General features: G+C 31.8%; 2 protein-coding genes across 2 annotated transcripts in view; one reads left to right on the forward strand and one right to left on the reverse strand.

The window, feature by feature from the left end:
- The first annotated feature begins 7,588 nt into the window (after positions 1–7,588).
- Positions 7,589–13,682, forward strand: LOC108684679. The gene is made up of 2 exons (XM_018189134.1): positions 7,589–10,895; positions 13,620–13,682. Exons 1-2 carry the CDS (start codon positions 7,608–7,610, stop codon positions 13,680–13,682), a joined length of 3,351 nt encoding a protein of 1,116 aa, XP_018044623.1. The 5' UTR covers positions 7,589–7,607.
- Positions 13,683–18,666: 4,984 nt separating this feature from the next.
- LOC108684688 (peroxisomal hydratase-dehydrogenase-epimerase-like) overlaps positions 18,667–20,104 on the reverse strand; it is a 7,246-nt gene continuing 5,808 nt past the window's right edge. Inside the window, exons 12-13 of the mRNA XM_018189144.1 lie at positions 19,677–19,893; positions 18,667–18,814 (exon numbers count right to left, since the gene is read on the reverse strand). Coding sequence (XP_018044633.1) covers positions 18,667–18,814; positions 19,677–19,893 — 365 coding nt within the window. The remainder of the gene's footprint in view (positions 18,815–19,676; positions 19,894–20,104) is intronic.

Here is a 20,104-nt window from a genome sequence, read left to right on the forward strand (position 1 = left end):
AACGATCATAATATTATTTTATATTCCCATAATAATTATTTTAGATCACTGTATTTACGTACACAATACTTTCACACATAATTTTTAAATAAATTTTAATCCACAAAGAATTTTGTTGATTTATTTAAACTAGATTATTAATTATTATATTTCTATGCATAAAAAAATGAAATTGTCTACTTCTTTACATGAATAGAAACAGCAGAGTCATTTGAAAAATTTGAGTGCGTAGGCCCCACGTAGCTGCGGTCGGGTTATCCACCCTGAAGGCAACTCTGTCAAAGACGTGAATAGCCCAACGGTTTAGACTTTAGAAAAAGAGAAGAGGCGAGAGAGGATTGTGAAAGAGGACCGCAACGTTTTCAGAGACCATTCGCCGGAAGGGATCGGTATATACTACCTAAAAGAATAGTTAGCAAAGACGCTGGCGGTCGGATAAAATCAATATATCGTTGTCAGAGAAATTATATCTAGAAGAAAGAAATATGTGAGTAATTCGGCTCTCTTGAGCAACCAAGAATCATATTCAACAGTGTAATCTTGTCAGTATAAGCCTCATAGATCTGATTTTTGAGTCCGATAAAAAATTAATAACTTTTTTAACGTGACATTACTTCAGTAGAATTCTATGTTAGATTACGTGTTAAAATATGAAAAGGAACTTTATAAAAAATTTATGTTAGATTGTGTATAAAATATGCAAACAAACTTCACAGTAGAGCAAACTGTAAAGTCACTTTACGAACATTTATATTTTTATATCGTAACCAAAGGTAGACGATGGACGACTGATTGTTCTATTTTTAAAAAATAGAAAAACTCAAACTGAAGCAGTCTCGAGCTTGATTTATTTTGTTGCCTGAGGCGCGTACTCGTATTATTTAATTTGAAAATAATGTCGTGCATAATGATGACATGTGCGATATTAAAATCGACCATCGGCGAACGCCTGAGGGATACAAAACGTGCGCATAATAGTTCGTAATACATACGAACGGTAGACACACAACGAACGGCAAATCTGAATTATGAGCGATACGAGATACGCGATTGGAAATATCGCACGACAAGTACTCATCGGGATGATAAACGAACGGCGATGAAGTAGAGTCCAAAGCGAAGATCTTCCCGCACGTTTAAAAAGTCTCAGTCTGACCACCACACTATATCGACCAGATAATACGGGATCATTAATCTTCCTAAAGGATTGGTGCTCACCTACATATCGCCAGATAATGTTGCTGCTCGACGGCGCTTAATCACGTACGCATACATGCGCGCACGTATGCTAAACGCGCACAGAGTACCCGATCCTCGATAAGATTGCTCTCGTGTGCTATGAGACGTGCGGTATATGTTTTATTACGGCGCTACCGCAGGAAACGACCATGTCTTCCGGCCTTTACACGAGAAGTATTATCGGTTGAACGAAGTAATTGACAAAACACCCGCGATTACGATTGAGTACCCTGAAAGCTGATTTCCGCGCATGTAAGTGTCACCGTCCGCATGATTATTCCTTCTTAATATGTTGCCATTTGTTGTATTACGTTTTATTTTAAGAAACAAACAACAAAGATCGATCAGAATAATATGAATATTTGAACAAAATAAAATATGAAATTTTCATAAGAAAATGTGAAATATCAAATAAATATTTCCTCTTTTGCATATAAAACGTTTTTATTTGCTGCACTAAATTTTATTTTGAGAGAAAAATAAAAATCGATAATCGATATCAATATTTCAATAGAATAAACTATAAAATTTTCATCAGAGTATTCAAGTAAATTAGTTTCTCTTACAATAATTTAACGCTATATTTAGATGTTTAACAATGAATGCATGTTAATGTACGTTAAATATTGATAAAGTAACATGTTGATAAAGTACTCGATTGAACTGCAATAACTTGTCGTGTTTAAATAATTTTCTCATTTTATCTTATTTTCAATGTTTTTAGAATAAATATTATAGAAAATATAACATGAAAATGAATTTTTGTTTTATACAAACATTCTACAATGTATATTTTATCATTATGATACTTAATAATTTCATTTTTCTTTATTTTCATTATTGACCATTATGCTTTCCTGTAATTATTATGAGAGTACTCCTAACAAAATTTTCACAGATAATCTTTCACAGATATTTTTTGGGACCAATAGTGATCATAATATACAATCGATTAATTGAACAAATTTCTATTAATTAAAAAGAGATTTTTAATTTTTATATTGAGATTAATGATAAGAAAATTTTATATGTATTTTTGTATCCGTTCTCTCTCTCTCTCTCTTTCTATTACTTTCTCTTTTTCGGTATATATTATTATTTTCAAGAACTTTTAATGAAAATTACATTAAAAGAAAGATAAGTTACCGCATAGTACTGTGATTCTTCATATTAGATTCAAATCCAAGCAGAGGATTTAAAGAAGACAAGAAAGATAAAAGTGTTAATATTTTAAAATAATATTAAAATTAAAAAATTTCTTAAATAATATAAATTTAAAAATAATAATTTTTTAAATAGTAATTATAATAATATTATTATAGTAATAATAATATTAAAATTGTTTATACTTGATTCTGCTGTTATATATTTTTCATTATAACATAGAATATTATATGTATATGTATATGTGTACATTTGCACTCAAACAAAATTTCATGTTTTATTTTTAATTAATTTCTTTTGAGTTTTTCACACAAAATTATATAATAGAAGAAATTTGAAGCACCAGCCAACATAAATAATCCAGATGATCCGTAGCCAACCTTAGATGGACAAGATCAAAGATCTCATTACTTGATTAATTGAAAGGTTAAAAGGTTTAAATAGCGTGTACAGTACCTCGCGCTCAGCTAACGAGTCAGTTCCCGAAGTATGTATTTGCTTTTCGCAATCGTAAGTCGATTACCATCCCTCGTTTTTACGCAACCGTGCCATGGTCGTTAAGCCCACGCGATCATTTTTGCATTCCATTGTCGTCTCACCGCGATTCTAATACGCTGCAATTCATTCGGGAATGTCAATCGATGAATTATGTATATGTGCGGCACCGATTTGCCGTGAACATCTCGCAGTTCTTAGTAGAATATATTGCTTTTTGCAAATAGTGAGAACAAATCTGCAAAGGCATTTTGCGAAATAGAACTTTCTGAGATTATAGCTGTAATGTATGTATATATATATATTATTACTGCATACAGAATACAATGTATATTCCGTACATATTTTACGAGTATTCTCGATAAATTTTTAATTTCTTTATCAGATTGTCATGAACCAAATTGTACGTATGTCATATATTATATATGTTATACATACATATATTACAAAAATAAAACATAAATAATATACATATATTTACGATTAAAAATGATAAAATGATAATGTTCCTGTTTAAACATATCTGGAAAATTATGTATTTCAAGATGTAATAGAAAATGTTACGTGTTATATTTTCCTTCTGACATCTTGTAATATCTTGCTTCTAACTGGTGTAAATTGCAAGGAATAACATTGCGCAACGGCGAATATTAAGGACTTGCTAACGAGACCATATCATGAACTGAATCACGAGTGTCCATAACGATAAATCGCGATAATCACTGCAGATCGTAGTCACCTTCGTACATCGCGTGTTAGTGCGCGCGTAGAAGATTCGGGTCAGTGCATTCGCGGAAACACCTGAATTTTCCAGTACCGTTAATTACGTTAATTAGCACACCTATGGCTTGCATTCCTGGGATACACACAGTAAATATTTTTATCAGGAAACGGATATTATCAAGCGTGTAAACACAATCTTTACTCTCATTTACATATTACGCAATGACGTAATTAAAGCTTTTAATAAAAACATTTTTCAGAAAGGAATTTATTCTGATATATCTTTTTCTACCTTGATTATCTGCACTTCTATTTTTTTCTCAGTTTGTTTTGACAGCCATTCTTTCGTTGTATATTTCATAACACGAAAAGCATAAATCTATTACAATTATAAAACATTATTTTTCATGAATTTGATAAAGTTATAGAGAAATTTATTCTTATGTGAAATTTTTGTAAATTAGATAACACACGCGAATACAAACGAATCAAATTAAATGAAATTAATCAAATCATTTTAGCCAAACGAACAAAGACTTGTAATTCTGCCGAATTTTAAGGTCAATTTGAGGCCGTTACAATGTCACGCATGATTCACGCATGTTTCGTTACGACGTGGTGGGTTACGAGTTATCTGCGATCTAAAAGTAGAATTCCAGCCAGGAGACTTCAAAGCCTGTGCTTGTGTGGGAATCATTAGAGTGCCAGAAGAGCTCGCAATAATACAGCAGCGAAGCCGCGACAGTTTAATTCAATTTACGCCGCTTGCGCATGATCTTACAGTCTCATATGAATTGCATCTACCCTCCCCGTGACAATGTTCGCGATTCTAAGCGATTCTCGTTTAATATTTAACGCTTTGTTCAGCGTTCGCTGATTTTAACGCATTGCTAAATTATATCGACGATGGCTATTGCGCAATGGATTGTAATTAAATGGAATAAAATCCACCATTCCCTTTTTATGCCGCTCGTGAATATTATCGGATTACATAGCTGTCTCATACTCTTATCGTGTATCGTTTTATAAATATTTATCGCCAGGTCGATTTTTATTTTTGTCGAGCGATACATCATCGCTGAAAACCGATTGTTTGCCGAAAATACGCAATTTGCAATTAATCCAGTTGATGAGTAGTGCGATAAGTAGCACGAATTTTCGTATTTTCACCTCATTAATCACGATTTTGTTCGATTTGTATTCGAGACTATTTTGCTGTATACATATATAATCTCTCAACTGAACAGGTTTTCACGAATTACATCTTGTTAATTATATACAAATACATTATCGACATGTAATTTCAGAAGAGAAATATATCATTGGTAATCGACATAAAAACACAGTTATACACAAAGAGAATGTTTTTCAAATTGATTTGTATTTCACGGAAAACATATATAAAGCGGAATAAAAACATCTAAAACTTGTTTATTAAAGAATTTTTCTAAACTTATCTGAACTAATTTGTACTGTCGCTATATTTTGTATTAATATTTTAGTTCTTCTAATATTTTAGTTATATAATGTTAGTTTAGTCTTTAAATTATGAAATACAATTAATTAATATATTTGTAGATATATAAAATGATTCATTTAAATTATCTATTTCAATTTCTTTTTTATAAATTTTATAATATATATAAAAATTCTTTAAAAGAAGAAAATTATTTCGGTCGAGCTAAGGAAGATATTAATATAGATAAGTATTTTAGATACATTACCATATTTTATAAATTCAATTTTGCATGAAATATTATAAGTTTGAAATAAATGTTTATATGCTTTAACAAAGAAAATACTATTTTCATTACTTAAAAGTTTCCTTAGACGCATTGATGATATTTTCTTAATAATGTAACAAGGCACTATATAAACTTATAAGCTCACTTTACGAAGAAATAATGTTGTTTCGCACTGTTTCTCTCTCTCTCTCTCTCGCTCGCTCTCTCTCTCTCTCTCTCTCTCTCTCTCTCTCTCTCTCTCTGTTGGTATATTAAATTCCGTTAATCTCTTGAGTTTCTTAAGGATTCCACGCACGACTTCCTCAGGGCGAACACATTATAATATTTAATGTCCTCGAGCTCAGGAACCGAATTAATTCAAACCGGATACCGGTCAGCTACCGGAAATTCCATGAACGATAAAACGTGCCTCCAATGTTGGCAAACGATGGCGGCGTCGGATCGCTGCAATCGTTACGGAAGCGCGCCTTCTGCTATTTATCGCAGATTTCTAAAACGTGATTGAGTTCGAAATAACGAATTTTGCCGAGGGGAATTTTAATCTTAAACTTAACACTATCTCGTAAGATAATCCTGATTCTCATAGTTCAAACTGATACTTTTTTTATTTGCAGAATTAAATGTTGTTAAATCTTTGGTAGAAATTTCACAAATTTTTTTAACAATTACTCAAAGGAATTATATTAACCCTGTTTAATAAATGAGAAGTGAAACTACTTAGGACTCTAATCAAGATGTAATGCTCTGCGTATAAAAGATGCGCAAAATCTGAATACTTTTTACTGAACAAAAATAGGACAATAAATGGACTATGCAGTACTTTAATTAATGAATCTACTTAATAGTAAAAAATAACTAGTCAGATGTCCACGCAAAGTTTTATTAGAAAAAATTTCACTGAATAAAATTCTATCAAGTTCTTATCCATTTTCTACACAGTTACAATTATACAATGAGAATATAGTAATACTAGACAATAATAGGATAGGTATCTAAAAAAATTGCATACATTTCTGTTACAGATTTTTTCCAGAAATTTTTCAGACATTTTTTTTCAAAATTTGCGGAAATCATTTCATCTTTGTCATTCAATTATTGTGACTTTGTTGACTCACTGATAAAACAATAGTCTGTGTCCGTAAATTAAAATGACGTAAATTATAATGCGCATATAGAGTTCAAGCGGAAATGCAACCACGGCGGTATCATTTAGCGGCACACGCACGTAAATTTCGTGCAGGTTGAAAAATTAATGAGGAGAACGTTCTTCGCTTCATGTCACGCATCTGCGAGTTTGAGACTTTATTACGTTGAATTTGCGGGAATAGTTCCTGCATGAATATTTCTAGTGGATAATTTTTAATACTTGTATGCAAGCAATCGTGGAAGAGCAGTTTCTAAAATTTTACGTAGTTAATTTCGTTATCAAAGCGTTATCTGTGATAAAATTAGTTGACAAATTGTGTTAGTTTTCTCCATTCTCTGTGTAGCTAAAATAACCGTGCATTTAAATAACGTTTAAATATGTGTTTTCTTACATTGAGAAAAATAACTATTAAATTTCTAATAAACATTTCTTCGAATAGTCCTAAGCAGAAAGATTTACGATAAATAAATATTTAGATAAATAAAAAAAAATATTAAAAAATGATAAATGAAAAAATAGTTAAATCAAGCTAATGATTCTTGTAATAAATATGTTTACATTTAGTAAATATTTCGCTAAGGACTAATCAAAGAAATATTTATTAAAATTTAATTAGTAAGTAAATTTTTTTCTTGGTATATCTAGTTGTCTATTTAGAAAATGTAGATTTTTCATGTTAAATCATTATTCCAAAACAAATTAATAATATATGTGATGCTAGGAAAAATTATTTGACAAGCAAAAATTGTCTGTAAAGTACTTTTAAATTTCCTTTCACAATATTAAAATTCTAAACCGGAAAAATATTTATTCTGATTCATATAATCAGAATTCGTTTTTTTTTTTATACTTCTTGTTGGTACAATTAGAATTTTCTCAATTTTCTCAATTAGATTTTTCTCAGTGTATCAACTAATTTTATAAAGACTCAAATTTATAAAACAGCTATTAATTATTTTCTCTTTTTTTTCTCAAACATTTTTACCAAAATTTATATATTTAAATATTTTCATTTCAGGATCTCTTCGAGTCATCAATATTCGTTCCTATTCTTTTTGAGAAGCTACTACTAAAATGCCGTTTTGCGATAGAAGATGAACGATGAGATAATTTCAAAATTCAATGTCGGCAGCAACATTCCTTTGGCCGATGAGGATGCGATCAATGTGGACGGCGACGCTTGTTGTCTGGTCACTTCATGGATCACGTCGAAAGGGTTGACGAACGCCAAGGAGGACACATGTTCACGGAACGTGCAGAGCTTCATGACCTTCCGGGCTTCCGGTTTATCGGCAATTGCTAGGCGGGACTTGCCGATGTCTGACGACGGCAAGATGCTCAATCATCGGCGGGAGTCGTCTCAGCAACGTTACGCGCGTCAATCGTCCGCTTCGAAGACGGACCAAAGCGAAGAGATTGAAGGTACTTCGTCGCACTTCGAAAATGCGGTGATAAAATATCAGAAGTCGAAACTACGTCCCAAGCGACAGATCAGCCGAGAGCGTCAGCAGCAGCAGCAGCAACAGAGCAATTATTCGAGCAGCGACGAGAGTGTCACGAGAAACAAGTCGAAGAGCATCAGTTCGATTGACACTCAATCGGTGAATAATATTCTGGATGAATACGAGGATCTAGACTATCGTAGATCATCGGACCTCAGTGATGTTGGTAATATCAGCGTGACGAATTTTGAGGCAATAATGATGAATCAGCAGAAACGGCAGCAAGTAAAGTCGAAGCAAGTAAAGTCCAGTGCAAAGATTCAAACTAAATCTATTCCGACGAGGGAAAAAACTCAAGCGGTACTAAAGGTGAATCAGCAAACTCAAGTAAGACAGCGTTCACGGGATAGACAGAAGGACTTTAATAAAGGACATCAACAAGATATCTGTTATGTTTCGCCGCCAGTTACAATGGACACAATCGAAAATAGTCGTTCGAAGATGCCTGAGATCTTACTTCGCAAAGGAGAAGTCCAGAAAAGGGTAGACGAATGGTTGAATCAAGCGCATAGCCAAAACTTCCCGGCAACTCCTCGTGAAAAACCTTTGACTAGATCCAATAGTAGCGCCGAAAAGAATCAGCGAAGATATCGTGGTCAAGATTCGCGATCTCGAACATCGACCGACGAAGCGACGGACAGATTGAATGGAGGAACCTCGTCGAGTTATGACGACCTGACTCGCGTGAATCGCAGGTTGGAACGCGTCAGGCCGGAGAAGGTGAACGTCGGAGTGAATACCAGTAAAGGCACGTACAAAGAGTATTTAGCGGTGAGGAGTAAGCAGCAGGATTATGGTTTCAGTGCTCAATCGAATATAGCATCATCGAAATCTGGTGATTCCAATCCAGCCTCCAGGATCCCTCAGAGAGGACTCCTTGGTTCGAGTTTCAAGTCCAGGCGTGTCGAAGCGAATCTTGAAGAAAAACCTGCAGCATCGAGTAGGATTATGAATTTGACGAAGGCGATAAGTGAATCTGATCATAATAGGACAACTATTAACAGCAATTCGAAGATAATCGAGATGTCTATCGGTACGACGTCGATGGCCACAGCAACGACAACGACATCAATTATTTCCTACAGAAGGCCGTCCTTGAAGCGTTCTGGAAACGGAATGGATGAAAACTGTGCAGCGGCTGCTGCGCACTCGCTTGCTAAGGAGGAGATGGACCCGTCGTGCGAGCCGGGCCCCACGAAGGGCCTACCATTGCTTGGAGGCAGCTTTAGTGACCAAGGCGAACCGATCTCACCAAATAAGGACGGAGAAAGTAGGCGGCCGGCTGCTACGGCAAGCAGGCTGACGCCGCAACCCGGCGCTGCCGATAAAACTGTCGAGGCGACTTGTAGATCGACGGAAGTGTCGGCGAGATGCGCTGCAAACTATTCACGAGGTAGCTCGAGGATCGCTTCGTCGGCGGAATCTGACCGCGTCGTGATCGAATCGCCGCGACGCCGACTTCAGTTTTGCAGCGACGTCCGAAGAGAGCCTAGATCGATTGATCAATCGCGACACGAACAACCGATTTATGGCTCAGCTGTTAGTGCTCGTGTTAGAGCTCTTCAAGGTCAAGTGGAGTCACGTACTCCGCGAAACAGGTGTCAACAGGTCGCAGGAGCATCGATGGAGACTAAAAGACCATTGATCTTACCGCGTAAGGATCTTGGTGTATCTTCACAAGATGCAGGATCACAAGATCAAGCGAATATGTCAATTAGCACACCTTCATCCAGTTTCAAGCCAAACAATCGAGTTTACACCACGATCAATGATTCACAGCCGAATGAGCAGAATGCTGGAAGATCCAAGATTGCTGTCTGTGAAAACGTTCCGTCCATCAGAATCATGCGTTATGCTTCTCCCGATCACGTGGAGAGGATTTATGAACGTAGCCTGCAACCACAAGTAATCCACGCAGATGACTTTGAATCAATTCTTCGACCTTCTCTGCAAACATCACCTTATGGTGAAAAAGTCGGCATTTCTAAAGATCGAGAATCAACTGTCAAAGAAATGTCATTGACGCTCAAGGACGAGACGTTCGACAAAACTGGCGAATTACGACACGAACATCTAGAAACAATTGAGGAAGACGATCGAAAGAGCGAAAACTTAGTCTGTAGGTACCCGGAAATCGGATTGAAGCAGTGTCTAAAGATGCAGAAGAGTTTACCAAACGGCAAATCGAAAGAATCGGATAAGAGAAAGGAAAATCCAATTTATGTTAAGTGGAATCCAGAGCAGCAGGTTGTTTTTAATGAATCCATGAGAACTTTTGCCACTTTCCAATCGGGATCATCTTGTCAGGATGACGTTAAATCAAATATCAGGTCTCAATCTCCAGAGATGAAAGAATCCAGAGGTCAGGAAGAGATTAGACAAGATCCAGACGAGTCGATAATCCTCCAAGATCTCGTGGGCGTTTACGAGGACGCTTCGCGAGAAGATCAAAACCAACTGACGATTCATTCGCGAGAGAATAGCAATTTGTCAACCGCTACAATTCCTGTCGAGGAACTAGAGAGTCAGAAAGACTCGAGAAAGGCTGAGGAAGAACTTTCTCGAAATAAACTTCAGTTCGATGAAAAGTTGCAAGAATGTGTAGTTGAAGAAATGACAAAAAATAATGACGAACGTGGTGCAGTGGTCAACGAAGTTCTCGTTAAGAACCTACAATTTGAACAAGATCTGCCGGAAAATTCCGTCGAGCAAACGAAACCGGATCATATGATACAGCAGGTGAATTTTCACAATATCTTGTGCGACGATTATGAAAACGAGAAGTTGAAGAATAAGAAGATGTATATGACAAAGGAAGAAATGGAACATCAAAGGCTTATAGACATGTTGAAGAAAGGAAACTTCGAGACGCTGAAGACGGTGAGTGACACTATAATTTTTTTATATTAGGCTAGTAAATTACGATTTTCGATAGATTTCAAAGTTCGATTAGATCTCGCTATAAAAAAAATATGAATCTGATATAATGTGAATAAAACAATCTCTTTGATGAACCATCAACGAAATAAGTAAATGCTAATTTATCAATTGATGATTTATTCAACGGTATGTTATATATTACCTTGATGTTAATAAATATCAGTATTAATAACAGAGAATGCTATGAGTTAATTAATTTCCAGCATTTAAGGAAATTGTTAACAATTATAATTTATTTATATATATTGTTCTTCCTTTTCTTCTTCAATTCTGGAAAAGATATTTTCTTTAAATAGAAATATCTCAATCAAAAATTTGAAAAGACATAACACAAACACACTGTATTAAACTTGAAAAAAAATATAAAGTAAAAATATAAAAAAATATAAAGTAAAAATATTTTTAAAAATATTTAAAAAAATATTTTTTATCAATATGTATGTATATATATTATTAAAATAGTAATATTTATTTAATACATCTTAAAATAATTGATAAAATATTTTATAAGTTTATTATTTCATTAACTGTCACCTCTTAAATCGTCGTGTAATTCGACTTAACAAATTAACTGTGTGATATGACTGACACTTACCCATTTTAAAGATTCACATTGGTCGGAAAAAAGCGAGATTGTCCGCGGTCGAAATTCAATCTCGGTGAATTGACACACGATGCATTGGTATCGTATTGATTGTTTTCGCTGCCACAAACTCTATCTCGTTTTAATCACGATAAAACTCGCCGACAAGATATGCCTGACAGTAACCCAATAATTACATACGTGCTGCTACACTATAACCTGTGCGATGAATCCGGCATTGTCGGTAATTACATGTCCTGTGTATAATCGCGGTTGTTCGTTTCATTCGACTCTTTATTTCAACCTAGTAACAAATATATACTAAATTGCCATTAACAACGACTAAAATGTTTACGTATCATCGCGTTATCAATGAATGGACAATTATTTAACAACGCGAATTCTAACTTCCTGAATCGTGAACAAAATTAATCGAGCTAATTATAATATAATATAATAGAATAAATATGAAATTATAATATTGTGCAGAATCAAAATTAATAACCATTACAAAATTATTGAAAAATGATAATTGGTTGTTTATAAGCTATTGTTTATAATCATTTATAATCACAGCGCTATATTTCTAAAAATTATGAATTAGAATTATCTCTAATAATGTTTAAGATTAATTGATCCTAAATAATCATGAACGTATAAATATAAAATACTAAAGTAAATACTATATACTCTGTACACATCTTAAAAATAAATATTATGATAATACTTAATTCCAGTCCACAATTTTATCACACTAGCGCGCTTTGTCTCAGCTTGTTTAATTATTCTTCTTACATTTATAGAATAGACTTATCAAGATATACAATAGGTTTATTAAGATCATTATTAAGTTTACATAAGCTGTTTACACGATCAAAAGTAATTTTGCATCGCATTATATGTCTTATTATATGAGTTAAAAAACCGGATCGCTGTTAAAGCTGAATTATTGTATGTGTAAAAACATCGCCGGAATAAACTGTAATCACATGCTTCTTAATAATGTATGTAGTTGTCTCAAAAGAGGGTTGTGACGTAATGTAATTATCAAGTTTCTGCGTTGTGGTCGCCGTAAACGTGATGTAATGGGGTTTGTGCACGTGTCTCAGTATATCAAATTCTCCCAGAGGGAGTGATATTTCATTCCCGGCAGAATATAGGGTGCAGAAAGATAATTCGCAGGTCCCGAAATAGGGATACGTGAAAAGCACAAATATTTCATCATCGATAGCCAATATTGGTGACGCGTTACTTCATCACGATGTCTGTTCGCTCAGTCGATAATCCAAAAAATTTTATATTCGATTTTTCTTCGATTGAGTTAGAATTTGCATAACTCTCATGACAGTCTCAATCTCAATTCAATAAAGTAAGTTATGTGATAAATAAATGTTTGATGAAAATAATTCTATCGTTATTCAATAAAATAACTATTTATAATTATAGTAATCTGGACAATCCCAAAAATATACATAATTCATAGATTACATTGCTTGAAATCATCCAAAATTTCTATATATACTTAAAATGAAATAATAGATGTAGATTTGGATGTTATTGAGAGAAAACAAAAATTCCGAATGCAAAAAGTGAACGTAACAGTCCTACAATGATATTTTAAACTTAGACACCTTTTAATTACAATAACACGTATTTATTTCATATAGTATGTAATTTTAAGGCTTGTATTTCAAGATTTAGAATAATTTTTTTATTAAAAATATTATTTGAATAAAATCACTTCTTGTGTATAAATCTCTGATAATTTTTTTTTTTTTTCGAGACTACTATTGCTTCTATTATCACAATTCTATTATCTCTGTTCTATTATCTATTATTCTATTGTCACTGTTTTTCATCAAGATGTGGTTTGCAAGATATCGTTTGATTGAAGAAGAATTAGAACTACATTTTATGATGCTTCTTTATCCACAACATATATAATTATTGTTTATTAGAATTCTCACTGTGAATTTCATTAATTATAATATATATTCGATACTGTAACGTTTACTGTTTGCTTATCGAATAGTCGTTCTCAATGAAATATATATACTTATGTATATGTATACGTATTTCAGAACGAAATTGCGAAATGTCAGAAAAGGCTCACTGCAAAGAAGGGCCCAGTATTTTTAGACTAAGACAAATCTTAGCTATTAGAAATTGTATATTATTTGTATATATAACAATTGCATCACATAAAATACGTTTCTGAAAACAAATAATTTATTTTGTCAAATTACTAAGGAAATACTAAGGAATATTGGCATTCGGATATAAGTATTGGGTTGTCCGGAAAGTTCGTGCCGCAAAAGATTTAAATTTAAGAAATAAATGAAATTAAAAATTTAAATCTTCTGCGTTTCAATTTTCCTTCAAAATCGGCACGAACTTTCCGGACAATCCAATACTCATATCCGAATGCCAATATTCCTTAGTATTTCCTTAGTAATTTGACAAAATAAATTCCGGATAACCCAATATATAAATTGTACTTTTTTTTTCTACACTGATATTCAATGATATAATTCAATGATATTGTACTCATTAATATTAATTGTAATCGTTTATAAATTTAGAATTGTATAATCCTTTACAATTAATTTTAGAATTGTATAATCCTTTACATAATCCTCAAAAAACTTTTTTATAGTGATACTTGCGCTTAAAATATTTTTCATGTTCAATTAATACAGGATTTCACTGAGATTTAAAATGTAATGAAAAATAGGTTTATGTCTCCAAAAATCCACGAAAAAAATATTTTTAAATCGCACACAGAAGTATATCCTGTTAATATGGACTAGCCTAGACAATGGACTAGTTAATATGGATTAAACTTAACACAAACATTGTTCTTGTTTGGGAAGTACTGCATGAAATGTTGCGAACATATAACGATGCAGCTTGCACTCGTATCTCAAATGGAGGGGCTCATAAACATACGAAGGGTAAAAGCGAATGGTAAAAGCTCGCGTAAGGTACATGAAGTAAAGATTCAAATAATTAGCGTGAGCGAGTAGAGATAGCAGAAACTCATCCAACGAGAACAAGCTTGAACATTGCTGCACTTGAAAGTGCACGAAGGAATCTTTCGATTAGTATAAGAAATAAGAGTGACTGTGGTGGATCGAGGATCAGAGGACGAAAATCCGAGAGAGCAAAGGAGAAAGCCGTACGATTTATGATTCAACCCAGCTGGGAACCAAGCATAAGGTATGCGGTTCATAGTATGCTTTAACGCGCAAGAAAGATGCAATAAATTGTTCAACGTGTGCAAGTACGTCTCGAGTAGCCGGGAGTAAATGCGAGATTCGCCCTTAACGAGATTCAGTCGTCCGGTGATCTTCCTTTCTCTATACAAAGTTGACCTTCAAGAACGTAATAAACTCATTTTCTTCTGTCTGCGGTCAGCATGAATGCAAATTGTGGTCTAACACGTTTTTCAGATATCGATGATAAAAAATCAATTTCTTTTCTACGAGCAAAAAAATGCGAGCAAAAATGCAATTTCGTACTTATTGTATATTAAAAATAATAAGTGTAATTTTACGTTTGTCAGACATTGTCTACCTGTGAATAAATAAGAGTCTGTGAAAATTTAAACCTTCCTATTCTATACTTAACTTCTTTCTTAATTAATGTATCCTTAATAGATATGATCAGATCATTATGCAAATTTTTTTTTTGAAAAGCTAGCATCAAGTATCAATAATATTAGTTATAATATTTATTGTGTACGGGGGGGGGGCATGTGTAAAATAAGACAACTTGATCGTGGGGGGAAGGGGAGTGGGGGAGGGCAAAAAATTTCCAAAATTTATTTAATCTCCATATTAAAATCTCTTTATAACCGTACAAAATGATGAGCAACAATTATAAATATTTTATAAATATTTATAGTTTAATTTGAAACAAACTTAAACTCATAAAACAAAACTTAATGAAAAAATTTAATCTCGTAGAGCAAACGTTGAACTCCGAATTTTATTTTTTTTAATGAACTCATCCATAAGTGCATTAATATCTAAAATTTCATCAATTTCGGAGTGCACATGCAATATAGCTAAATTAAATATTACCGAATATACGAATATGAACGAATATGAAACAAAGATTACTAATCACTAAGATGTGCACGAAAAACTATAGACTAGCGCTCTTCGCGGAGAAAAATACAAACTACAAAAGAGAACTGCGTGAATATTTTATTATCGGTCGTGCTCGGTGTGTAATTGAAATTTTGATTGAAATAAAAGTTCCAAAAAAATTTAATTTAACACTATTTTTAGTTTAACACGTTATTTTCAAATTGTTTATGAAGAATTTTTCATATATGAAATTCTACACATAAAAATTCTGATATGGGGAATTCTACATATAAAAAATTCTGATATGTGGAATACTCCACAAAAATCGCCACCTATGATTGTATTTTTTAAATACACTTAAATACGGATATGTAAAAATCACTTAATTTTTGTAACTATAAAAATAATGAAAATTATATAAGACATAAACAACTCATCGTGTGAAGCAAATGTATTTAGTTGCGGTCAAATTTATGTTGCATTTTCTCGAGTAACATCTTTAGATGGATTGTATTTGATTAATTATGATCCCTCATCTATAATAGCTAATGAAGAAGCAAATATTGAATACAATTGGCTAAAACGACTACATAAACCAGAAGCACAAACTATATTACTATTAAAAGAGCATTATCGTAAAATTAAAGATATGCCATGAAAATAATAGCTTCCGTTCAATAGTCAGATCAAAAAATTTAATGAAGTACTGCTTCTTGGATTATACGTGATTTTCAAAATACTGACAAAGTTTCTCCGAGAGTCGCTACCGGGCTATGCTAATGCTACATTACAATGTTTATTTCAATGTAATATTTAAATATTATTAGAAAACAATTATTTAATTTTGATAAACTAAATATTTTAAGTATATTAGTGCATCGATATGAAAATGGAATATATAATTTGAATACCTATGCAGTACGAGAATATCTAGGAAAGAATTTTTCGATTGGTATTAAACAAGATGCATTTGATTTTCTTGTAGCTTTTTGTATTAAATATGATTTTATAAAAAAAATTAGTTGAGCATCAAATTATTTCTACTTGTCCATGTATAATGTGTGGTAATACAAAAGTTACTATTAATAATAATTTTATTCTCTCAATTTTTGTTAACAATTCAAACAAGAAAAGTTTCAATCTTAACGACTTACTAAATACTTCATTTTCATATTGGATTAAATTAAATGACAAATTATTATTATGTGAATGTTGTGAAGGAAATGATACGTTATTTAAAAACGAAATAACATTGACAAAACAGATAATTATTATCCATTTAATTTCATTTTCAAAATGAAATATTAGTGAAGGTAGCATAAAAAATTAATTTATGTGCTCTTCCAACAAGTCAAATATAATTGGACAGTTGTATAAAGTTATGAATGCTATATTTCATTATGGTTCATGTATCGAAAACGATCATTTTATAAATATGTATAGGAAAGATTCATCTTGGGAAGATTCGAGAATTTGCTCGCACATATGAACACACTCATCATCTCATTATATTTTGAGATCTAGCAGCCAAGTTTTCTTACATAAAAAATTTTGTTATTTTAATAAAATTTTCTCATTTTATAATGCTTCGTCTTTAATTTTTTGAGATTAAATGTTATATTCCATTGCAAATATAAAAGACTTTTGAACAGAAAGATAAAGGTACGTATCACTTTTTCTCATTAATTAAATGTTATAAAATATATATTGCAATAAAATATATATTTCTTTTTGCAATTGATGCAATTTAAAGATTGTATTTCATTTTTTTTATTATTTACGTTTTTTTTTAGTTTGTTTAACAATTTTTTATAATTATATAAAACACAAACGACTCATCGTGTGAAGCAAAGGATTGGAGAATCGTCGTGTATACTAAGTGTATACTAGTTAATTTAAATATTCTCATAAGATGATAATAGAATTTTACATATACATATATGTAAAATAGAAAAATAATTAACCGGTGTTTTTTATTTGTTACTCAATCAATTTTTTTCTCGCTATTATCTCGATGTACCAACTCTGAACGTGACATGCAAAACATGAGTGACGCAATTCCTGCAATCGTCGTTATATGCGACGAAATGTATCGCCGTAGCGCATACATCAACGATTTATCGTTCAATCTAGTCCTCTCAAAAGTTTATCGTGCTCGCGAAAAAGGCGTTTTGACGAATCGCGATTCACTAATTTGAATCAGTCATAAAGCTGACATTCACTCATGAATGTTAATGGAACAGGTTAATATGATGATTTATCCTGATTCAACGCGAATGCAGACAAATTCTTTCGCTCCACCTCTCGAGCTTCGATTAAGTCAAATTTAAACGCGCTGTCAACTACAGTTTTCCAGACAGGGATTTAAGGCATTCGATTATTCGCTCGGTCGACAATTCAAATTTCTACATTCGATTTCTCCTCATCCGAATTGGAATTTACATTTCGTAACTCTCGATAGTTTTGAAATCTCAAAACATCATTCGAGAACGATGGCTGATGCAATAATAATTGTTTAATGAAATTATTCGTGACACTGTAAAATACATTATTATCTATTTATTAATAAAAAATGTCTTACTTTTGTACATTTTTCTGCATTTGACTAATATCTGTTAATAAGAGCCTTTGAATTTTATTCGCGATAAAGATCGAATGAACAAAGTCACAATTATCACGAAAAAGATCTAAGATCTCTAATAAGAGTACCATCTTAAGAACATCTTAAAACTACAAAGAAATTCTTTTAACAATATAAGTTGTTATTAATTACATGTAAAATTCAAGAACATAAATCAAGAACATAAAGTGTTGTAAATAAAATTCTTAGATAATAAGATCATTATACATATAATTTATGTAAATAACTTATTCGCTTTCTCTCTCTTTTATTTTCTCCCTTTTTTTAACCCCCTTTCCCTTTCCATTACATAAATTATCATATATTTTATCCGAAAAAACATCGACCCTTAATCTGCTAAAAATTAGAATAAAACAGATTTTAATCCAAATTCGTTCACGAATAAAAATATTTTTAAAGCATTTGACGTGAAACAGTTTCCAAAAATGTAGTAAAATCTTCTTCAGGTTCCAAATGCAAAAGTCGACAGGATACATTCCACAATTTTTCGGGATATTGATGTTTGTTTGCTTTTCGATATGGGGTGGTAACACCGCAATTTCTAAATATAAAAAAAGATAATACGAAATTGAATATAAATTGTATATACATTGTACATCAAAAAGTTTTTTTTCGAAATATCTTAAAGATTTTTCGCGTTGAATAGTGCCGTCGTATGAATTTGCGTAATATATCAGGATTTTTAGTAAATTGAGGTGGTTTTTGTTTATTAAAGATCTTGATGTACTATGCAAATTCTGATGATGTATTCATCGCAAAAAAATTTTCGAGATGTGACACTTCGAAAAGAAAAAAAGTTATTTTTTGTTGAACGGCGTAATTATATAGAAGGTTAACATTCAAACAGTCATAACTTGATGAAAATAAATCGTACTATTACGAATAAAAACTCATTTGAAAGATTTTAAGTTGTATTTTCAGATGCTGTAAGATTTGTTTAAATTTTTAACTACTAAATTAACAACTCTAATAATTTAAGTATTTGCAACTAATTTTACGAAGTAATAAGAACTAAAGTAGTATTGAATACTATATTTTTATAGTACTATACTATATTTTTATAGTATTCGGTACTACTTTAGTTCTTTTTACTTTTTAAAATTAGTTGCAAATATTTAAATTTTAAAGTTACTTCATACAATAGTTGCCATAACAATTTTTTTTCTCAATAAACTAAGTACTTATTTGTGCTAAAAAATGTTGAAAATCTAAAAGCGTTCTTTGATTCATCTTCTTTCATTTCATTTCAATTAAATATTTGTGAATTATATTTTATCACTTTGTAAATATATATTAATTAAATATTATATTAACAATCGCGGAACTTCATATAGACAATTTACTTATATTTGATTTATTCTTAAAACTACAAAATGATTTATTTTAGTATGATAGATTCTTACGAGTAATAAAGTCCAGTCTCATTGGCTACCTCTTCATCTATGCAACAATATATTGTTGTTTGCGCTCCTTGTTCAGCATTTTTATAAAACAATTGCGCAAATAAAGTGTAACAAAGAGTTGCACCTGGAAATATTGTATTACTACTATACCGTGATATGTCAGTTGGTATAAGACCAGGATGTAAAGAATATACGTTTATTCCGTGGATGTTAGCTGCTACAAACAGAAAAATCTTGTGTAAAAATTTTTTGCATATTTTTTCATTACATAAATCATTAACATTTATTAATAGTTTTTAAATATAGATAAAAGAGAAAGTTGAAGATCCTTGATAAAAAATTTGTATAAATATGTATAAATATACAAGTGTAAAAAAAATTACTCATATATAATTATGCAATTTTATATATAATTTTATATATAATTT

Source organism: Atta colombica, unplaced genomic scaffold (genome assembly GCF_001594045.1).
Source record: "Atta colombica isolate Treedump-2 unplaced genomic scaffold, Acol1.0 scaffold100, whole genome shotgun sequence".
Classification (NCBI taxonomy): Eukaryota; Metazoa; Arthropoda; class Insecta; order Hymenoptera; family Formicidae; genus Atta; species Atta colombica.

Excerpts from the sequence above, each read along its gene's own strand:
- LOC108684679 (XM_018189134.1), top strand. The coding sequence starts at position 7,608 with ATGAACGATGAGATAATTTCAAAATTCAATGTCGGCAGCAACATTCCT. Across the intron at positions 10,896-13,619 it reads ACTTCGAGACGCTGAAGACG|AACGAAATTGCGAAATGTCA; the intron begins GTGAGTGACACT and ends TACGTATTTCAG.